The sequence below is a fragment of the Arachis ipaensis genome, chromosome B7, assembly GCF_059453495.1.
Source record: "Arachis ipaensis isolate K30076 ecotype BB chromosome B7, ASM5945349v1, whole genome shotgun sequence".
Taxonomy (NCBI): domain Eukaryota; kingdom Viridiplantae; phylum Streptophyta; class Magnoliopsida; order Fabales; family Fabaceae; genus Arachis; species Arachis ipaensis.
The window spans coordinates 92866780-92876092 of NC_142442.1; the positions used below are offsets into that span (position 1 = coordinate 92866780).

General features: G+C 41.2%; 1 protein-coding gene across 1 annotated transcript; it reads left to right on the forward strand.

Annotated features, from left to right (window-relative positions):
* The first annotated feature begins 2397 nt into the window (after positions 1 to 2397).
* LOC148553378 (uncharacterized) lies at positions 2398 to 3180 on the forward strand. Its single transcript, XM_088494815.1, has 2 exons — positions 2398 to 2777; positions 2892 to 3180. The coding sequence occupies exons 1-2, from the start codon at positions 2398 to 2400 to the stop codon at positions 3178 to 3180; spliced, it is 669 nt and encodes a 222-aa protein (XP_088350941.1).
* The last annotated feature ends 6133 nt before the right edge of the window (positions 3181 to 9313 follow it).

The window sequence follows — 9313 nt, forward strand, 5'->3', positions numbered from 1 at the left end:
GACCCCTGTGCGGCCACACACGTCCTGTTTCTCAAATTTTTCTTGTTTTTTAACTATTTTACCTTTCCAAAAAGGTTGTAAGCTTCTATAACACCATTTTAAGACTTTTAGGCCTAGTTTTAAGTATTAGAACATGGGATATAACTTAAGGGTTCTAGTACATGATTTTATGATGAATTAGAAAACGGAAGCCTAAGTTTCTAGCGTGCTGAGAATGGTTTGACGTTAGTGAAGGATGAATGATATATGAGATGAGGAATAATGAACTTTTGATATTTAGAAACTGAGTTATGAATGGACAGTGGTTGAGATGAGTCGAGGACTCGGATTGAGATGATGGATTTCTGCATACTGAAAATGTTTTTTTGGAAACCACTGAAATAATGTTTTTACTGAGATTATGAGATGCTATGCGCCGGGCAGGAACGGTGGTTAATCTCACCTGTCAAGGTAGCAGCGGAGGTGTAAGGTCGATGGTTGATCCCGCTTACGTTGAGATGTGAGGTCTGAGGCAAGAGTCTCCCGCTCGCATCCCTTCGGATCTATAGAGCGTGCAGGCGCCGGTACCTGGACAGTGATCCGAGCACTATATCTCGGGGGTTCCCATATGAGAAATCCAAAGGGCGACGACTCCATGGAGATGTGTCGGGTTGGCAGTTGAACCGACAATGTGATATCACAGCCAGTAGGACAGGCATTCATCATATGCATTTTCTACCTATTTGTTTGCTTTGCCGACTTGTAATTGTATGCCTAAATGCATAATATGCCTATTTGCTTACTTGACCTACTTGCTTTGTATGCTTTTACTTTTGAATTACTTGCATTGTTATTAATTGTGCTTTCTACTGGGATTGAGGAGGTTCAAAAGGCAGTGGCGATGGAATCGCATGAAGGATAGGTTGGTGAAGGCTGTGGGACAGCGGTGTTTGGTTAGAGTAGAAATCCCCTAAGATAGACTACCCGGTTTATTTAAGTTAATGTTGTTATAATTATGCTTATTTGTTTTAGAATGCTTAAGTTTGAATCTTGTGATGGATATGGAGCATAGGATTGCCTTTAGCGTCCCGGGGTCTTATATCCTATATCACTGGGCACTGTTACTATACTGAGAACCCCCGGTTCTCATACCATATCTTTGTTGCATTTTTCAGATGCAGGTCGCAACCCACCTCGGTGAGTTGCTTTGGATGGTGACAGAAGCAGAGGATCTTGGATTCTTTTGGAGTCTTTTTGGGTTTATCTTATTTATACATCTCTCGTTTTGTATTTTGTCTTTGCCTAGAGGCTTGTATTATGAGAGAAAAACTTGTATAAGTTGTTTTTAAACTCTCAGGTTTCTGTATAGTTCTGTATACTTGTATATGGCTAGCCGGCTTAAACTCCGTGAGCCGTGGCTAGATTATTATGATATTACACTACTATCTTTTGATATATCTTATCTATACCTTGTGTTTCAAGCTAGTAGCTTCGTTAGTACATTTTGCGCTTTTCAAATCAAAAATTTGAGCTATATCCTTCATCGGGCTTTTAGATTATACTATTCCTATGAGCTTAGAACTGTCGTAATCTCTTATTAACTTTCGCTTTACGACGTGAGGTAAAGCTTAGGCTAATTAGGGTGTTACATTTAGTGATATCAGAGCAGTTCGTCCTCGTGAGCCTGAGGGATGGACCGATTGTGTTTCATTGCAAACTCTGTGTGTCTTTTCTTTGATGCTATTAGGTTATCTACTTGATATATGCATAGCATGCTTGTTTGTGAGTTCCTGTTTGGGATAATTGAAGCACTAGGCTTTTGATATTGAGACTGATCACCTTGATATCGATTGTTTGGTGTAGACAGGAACCCTAATGGCCACTCGTGAGCAAGGTCGGACACGTACCCGAGAAAGTAGGAATGAGCAACCGGCTGATAACCATGCCAAATTCATGGAGGCCATGGATAACTTAGCGAACACCATGGAAGCAAATGCTTCTGCAACTCTGCAAGTTGTGCAGAGGTTAGGCCAACCAGTGGGGAATGTCAATGGGAACGGAGAAGGAAATGCCACTGATAATGCTGAGGGAAATGGCGATAACACGGGAGGAGTTCCGATGACCTTGGCGATGTTTCTCAAGGTTCATCCACCCATTTTTCAAGGATCCACTAATCCTACTGAAGCGGATCACTGGTTCCAGGCTATGGAGTGTGATTTACAGGCGCAGCATGTTCCCCTCAATTAATATGTCGAGTTTGCCGCTTATCAGCTAGTGGGAGAGGCCCAGCTCTGGTGGCAAGCAGAGTGTCACTTGCTACAACTTCAAAACACCGACATTCCATAGGAGGTATTCCAAGCTGCCTTCTATAAGAAGTATTTCTCTGAGTCTGCAAGGGAAGCAAAGGAGATGGAACTAATGCAGCTGAAGCAGGGTTCCATGTCTGTGGCAGATTACACCAACAAGTTTGAGGAACTCTGTAGGTTTTCTATGGTATGTCAAGGTGCCCCGGAGACCTACGAGAGCTGGAAGTGCATTAAGTATCAGAGGGGTTTAAAGAATAGCGTTATGTCTGCTGTGGCACCTATGGAGATCCGTGTCTTCTCTGACTTGGTAAACAAGGCTAGAGTAATGAAAGAGTATGCCAAGACCGTGGCGGCATCCAAGGAAACTCATGGAGGAAGCTTTAGTCGGGGGCGTGGCAAGTATTTTCATCCTAGAGGGCAAAGCTTCAAGAGAGGAGGATATGTGCCTCAAGGTCAAGGAGGTTTCAGGAAGAACACTCAGACTCAGTTTTAGTATGCTAAGGGGAGAGGAAATTAGAGTAAGAATTCTCCGGATTTGACTTGTGTACGTTGTGGGCGTTTCCATCTTTACAACTCATTTAAAATTGGTTTAGGTGGTTACTTCAGTTGTGGGTTGCCTGGCCACATTGCGAGGGATTTCACTCGTGGGAGGAACCAGAATGTGGGCCAGAGTCAGCATCAAGGTCGAGTCTTTGCTGTGAATGCCAAGGATGCTTCTAAGGCGGATCCGTTGATGAGAGGTATATGTCTAATTGGTGATAATTCCTTAGTTGTATTATATGATACTGGAGCTTCGCATTCGTTTATTTCATTTACTAAAGTTGAGGAACTAGGCTTGAAAGTGTCAGAGTTAGCTTTTATCTGCATGTACATACTCCGCATCAGACAGTTATGACTAGGTCAGGTTGTAGACAAGTAGGTTTCAAGCTTGAGGGTAGAGACTTTGTGCATGATTTGATCTGTTTACCAATGGTGGGGCTAGAGATGATTTTGGGATTTGATTGGTTGTCGAAGAATCGGATTTTGTTGGATTGTTTTGAACGGACAATTCGGTTTATGCCGGACAGAGAAAATGGAGCAGTGGTAGCTACGGGATATTACCTGAACTCCGTAATGGTGTATTGTAGTGGGAAGGAGTGTCAGGGTTATATTCTGTTGGCTGCTAATGCGTTGGATGATGCTCAGAACTTGGGTCAAATACCGGTGGTTAGAGAATTTCTGGAAGTATTCCCGGAAGATATCCTTGAGTTCCCACCGCAAAGGGAAATTGAATTTGCGATTGAATTGGTGCCGGGAGCCGGACCAGTGTCGATTGCGCCTTATAGAATGGCTCTGATAGAGCTAGAAAAGTTAAAGACTCAGTTGGAAGAGCTTCTGAACAAGAGGTTCATTCGGCCGAGTGTATCACCGTGGGAGCGCCAGTTTTATTGGTAAAGAAGAAGAATGGAGGAATGCGATTATGTGTGGATTTCCGACAGCTGAATAAAGTGACCGTGAAGAATAAGTACCCGCTGCCAAGGATAGATGACTTGATGGATCAATTGCAAGGAGCTGGAGTGTTTTCCAAGATCGATTTGAGATCCGGTTACCATCAGATAAGGGTGAAGGAGGATGATATCCCTAAGACTGCGTTTCAAACATGCTATGGACACTACGAGTTTGTGGTAATGTCCTTTGGATTAACGAATGTACCTACTGTTTTCATGGATTACATGAACAGGGTATTTTGTTCCTTTTTGGACAAATTCATGGTGGTTTTCATAGATGACATCTTGGTTTACTCTAAGACGGCAAAGGAGCATGAAGAACACTTGAGGATTGTGTTGCAAATCTTAAAGGAGCAAAAGTTGTACACTAAGTTGTCAAAGTGCGAGTTCTGGAAGGAGGAAGTAAGGTTCTTAGGCCACGTAGTAAGCAAAGGAGGAATAGCTATAGATCCTTCTAAGGTAGAAGCGGTGATGGAGTGGAAAAGACCAACGACTGTGACGGAAGTCAGGAGCTTTTTGGGTTTAGCCGGATATTACCAAAGATTTATCAAAGGATTTTCCCAGATTGCGCTACCAATGACGAAATTAACGAGGAAGGAGGTGCCATTTGTGTGGACGTCGGAGAGTGAAGAGAGTTTCCAGACTTTGAAGCAGAAGTTAACTTCAGCACCTGTTTTAATCTTGCCGGAACTGCATGAACCATTCGAAGTGTATTGTGATACGTCACTGAAGGGTTTGGGTTGCGTGTTGATGCAACACCGGAATGTGGTGGCTTATGCATCGCGTCAGCTGAGACAGCATGAGGTGAATTACCCCACTCATGACTTGGAATTAGCGGCGATTGTGTTTACATTGAAGATTTGGAGACAACACTTGTACGGAGTAAGGTTTAGAGTCTTTTCTTATCATAAGAGTCTCAAGTACATCTTTGATCAGAAAGAGCTTAATATGTGCCAGAGAAGGTGGATGGAGTTGCTTAAAGATTATGATTTCGAGTTGAGTTATCACCCTGGAAAGGCGAATGTGGTAGCGGACGCTTTTAGTCAGAAATCTTTAAGAATAGCTTGGATGAGAATTAAGGAAGAGGAGCTAGTAGATAAGTTTGTGGATCTTAAGCTGGATATTGGTGAAATTTCCGGAATAGCTTGTTTGAATCAGTTGCAGATTTTAAGTATGTTTAAGACAGAGATTCAGAGAGCTCAGCAAGATGAACTGAAGCTTCAGCAATTATTTCAACCAGTTGGTGATAAGAGGCGTGAAGAATTCACTAAGGATGGTGAAGGATTATGGAGATATAAGGAAAGGATTTTCATACCGGATGTAGGAAGTTTGAGACAAGATTTGTTGTCGGAAGCTCACAACAGTGGGTTTCTATTCATCCCAGAAGCACGAAGATGTATTATGACCTAAAGAAGATGTTCTGGTGGCCTAGGATAACGGTGATGTAGCAACAGTGGTATCCAAGTGTCTAACTTGCCAGAAGGTGAAGATAGAGCATCAGAAACCGTCAGGAATGCTACAACCACTTGAGATTCCCCAGTGGAAGTGGGAAGGAATTGCGATGGATATGCTAAGAGCATGTGTATTGGATCAACCCGGGAGTTGGGATCGTTACATGCCGTTGGTGGAGTTTGCCTACAATAACAGCTTTCATGCGAGCATTGGGATGGCTCCGTATGAAGCCTTGTATGGACGGAAGTGCCAATCTCCACTTTGTTGGTATGAATCTAGTGAAGCAAGTGTTTTGGGTCCTGAGGTAATAGCAGAGACTACTGATGACAAGTCATCTTATGCTAGCTTTTCAAGCATTTTTCACTTTTTTTATTAGGTTTTATGCACTTTCTTGCATAATAGTAATTTGGAGTAGATTTGCATGGTTATGTAAATTCAATCAACCATCATTTATTTGGCACAAAATCACATGGTTTAAGCTATAATTAGTTGCTTTTTTGAATGATTTAGAAATTTTGTGAATTTGGTGATGCTTTGATTGGTTGTTTTAATTACTTGTAGGTGAAGAAATGATGAAAAAAAAAGGAAAAAAGGAACCTTAGAGCACGCTTTGGACCTTCGGCCACGCTTTGAAAAGCGTGACCCAAGGCACAAAAGCGTCATGCATCAAACGGGGCAAGGACCAGCGCTCACTAATTGAGTGCTGCGCTCTCTAATTGAGCGCTAGTTAAAGGAGCGCCCAGCACCAAGGCACAAGGCCAAGGGCGCTACGTTATGTGTTCTACCTGAGCGCCACAAGGAACCAAAGAAAGCAATAGCACTCTGTTAGCTTTGTTACCTTTTTTGTGGCTCCCCACAAAGAAAATCAAGGCGCTACACCAAGCAATGGAGCAGCCAAGGTTCGAACCAAGCACATGGAGGAATGAAGAAGCGCTACACCAAGCAAGGAAGCACTCAAATGGGACAGCTATGGTTCGAAATGGGGACCTTGTGCTAGCAAGGAAGGAGCACTACAAGGCTTGGCAAGGAAAATGACCAAAGTGGCTTCACCAAAGCTCGAAGGGGGAGACATAAGGAAAACAAGTAGTGCTGCATTTGAAGTCTTCACTGAACGCTAGTAGGCTTCACAAGGGAATGGGCACAAAATGCAACCAGCAAGGCTCGAAGTGGGAGCCACTCTCCAAAGCAAAGTAGCGCTACGTTTAATGAGTCCACTGAGCGTTATTAGTGTGCAAGGAAATTGGCCAAATTGGGAGAGCCAGGATTCGAAGTGGAGACCAAGGCTTACAAGCAAGGGAGATACGTTAAAATGATTAACTGAGCGCTATGCCTTCAAGCTTGGCACGAGCCCAATAACAAAGCAAAGGGAGCGCTACGTTTAGTTAATTCACTGAGTGCTTCCCTGGAGGTGTCCCTGAGCCCAATTTCAATAAAATGCCACCTTGAATCAAATTCTTCACCAATTTGAAAAAGCCCACTCCAAAGTCTGAAGATAAAAAATAGAAAGTGTATAAATAGGAGTTAGTTTGATTTGTAAAAAAAAAAACCTTTCTTTCAATTTTAGTTTTACCTTTTGCTCAGTTTTACATTTTAGCTTAATTTTAGTTTTCATTTTTAGTTTTCATTTTGAATTTCGAAATTGGGATTGAGATCTGAGTTTCCTTTCTCTTTGTTTTTACTTCTGCATTTCTTACTTTCTGTTTCTGAATTTTGGATTGAGATTGAAGGAATTATGTTTCAATTCTTGATCTGAAATTCCTCTTTGTTCTTCTTCTGCATAATTCAGTGAATTGAGAATTGGATCTGAAGTTCATTTATTGGTTTCATCTTCCTTTCTTCTGCAAATTGTTTTCTGTTTGATCAAGGAAGGAATTGAGATCAAGATCTATTTTCTAGTCTCATTGATCCCCTGAGATCTTCAATTTCTCTTTTAGATTTTGCAATTGAGCTAAGTTTACTTTCTGTTTTGTTCTTCAAGAAATTTTACCTTTCTATTTAGATTTTCTACAACTTATTTCATCTTCTACTTCTCTGATTTACTTCTCTTCACATTCTCTTGTTAAATTCTAAATCCCAACTCCCACATCCCTTTACTATTCAAGCAATTTATATTTCTTGTACTTTAAATTTTAGCTATTTACATTTCTTGCAATCTAAGCTTCAGTCATTTACATTACTTGCACTTTAAGATTCAGCTCTTTTACTTTCTTGCACTTTAAGTTTCATGCAATTTACTCTTCTGCACTTTAAATTTTTGTCAATTTCCCCTCTCCCTTTTATTTTCATGCAATTTATCTTCTGCTATTCAAGTTTCACCCAAATTATCATCTATTTGCTTAACTAAATTCATCACCTAACTAAAATTGCTCAATCTATCAATCCCTGTGGGATCGACTTCACACATGTGAGTAATTACTACTTGATGCGACCCGATACACTTGCCGGTGAATTTTAGTATTGGAATTCAATTTCCAACCTATCAAGTTTTTGGCGCCGTTGCCAGGGATTGATTTAGATTGACAATGATTATGTAAGATGATAATCTAGATTAAGCATTTTTCTTTTGTTTTCTTTTAAGCATATTAAATGTTTAACACATTGTGTCATCTAACCCTCTAACCACATTCTAGCATTAGAATATCCAGTTTTCATTTGGTTTGTTTGTGATTGTGTAAGTCATGGAGGATGAGGCAGAAATAACCAACAATGCTCAACCTGCAAGGAGGGTGTTGGCCTCTTACACTATCCCCAATGCAAGAAACTATGGGAGTAGCATACTCACTCCCAACGTTCATGCAAATAACTTTGAGTTGAAGCCTCAACTTATTACTCTGGTGCAGAATAATTGCTCCTATGGACGAGGTCCACTTGAGGATCCAAACCAACACTTATCCATCTTCCTCAGGATTTGTGAAACTGTCAAAACAAGTGGTGTGCATCCAGACATCTACAAGCTGCTACTATTTCCATTCTCTGAATGATAAGGCCTCTCAATGGCTGGAGACATTTCCTAAAGAAAGCATCAATAATTGGGAAGACTTAGTGAGAAAATTCCTACCCAAATTTTACCCACCTCAGAGGATCATTAGATTGAAGACAGAAGTGCAAACCTTCACACAGATGGATGGAGAGTCCCTCTATGAGGCACGGGAGAGATACAAGGCCTTGATTAGAAAATGTCCCCCTGAAATGTTCAATGAATGGGACCTACTTCAGAATTTCTATGAAGGATTGACTCTGAAAGCTCAGGAAGCACTAGACCATTCAGAAGGAGGTTCTTTGCAATTAATGAAGACAGCAGAGGAAGCCCAAAACCTCATAGACATGGTGGCAAACAATCAATACTTCTTTGCTCATCAAAGGTAATGCCAACCAACTCCCAAGAAAGGTATCTTGGAGCTTGAAGGTGTTGACACTCTCTTGGCACAAAACAAACAGATGCATCAACAACTTCAGCAACAAATGGAAATGACGGTCAAAAAAATTGATGGATTGCAAATTTCTACAGTAAATACACAAGGCCAATCTCAAACCTCACATGGGTGGACGCAATCTGAAGAAGGTTTCGGGACATTCAATTATGAGCAACAAAGCCCTGAGTAGGTGCAACATATGAATAACACCTCAAGTTCGTTCCAACACAACTTCCATGTTGACACACACAACCCATCCTGGAGGAATCATTCTAACTTGAGGTGGGGTGAGCACCAGAATCAAGGACAAAGGGACCTCAACTATAGCAGCCTCAGCAACACAAACAACCAAAGCCATTCATCCAACAATACTAACCAATTCAAAAACCCACAAAACACATACCACCAACTCCATAACAACTCACAAAACCACCAGAATAACTTTTCTACATCCACATTCTACCCACAAAATATCCCTGTAGATAATTCAAACAATCTTCAGCAACAACCATATCATCTCACACAACCACAACCAAATCCAGACTCTCAAAGAATCTCTAGTCTAGAGATATTAATGGAAAAACTCATCAAAACTCAAGAAATGGCCAGACAAGATTAAGAAGCAGCAAGAAAAGATCAAGCCATAACAAGCAAAAACCAAGAAGCTTCAATCAAA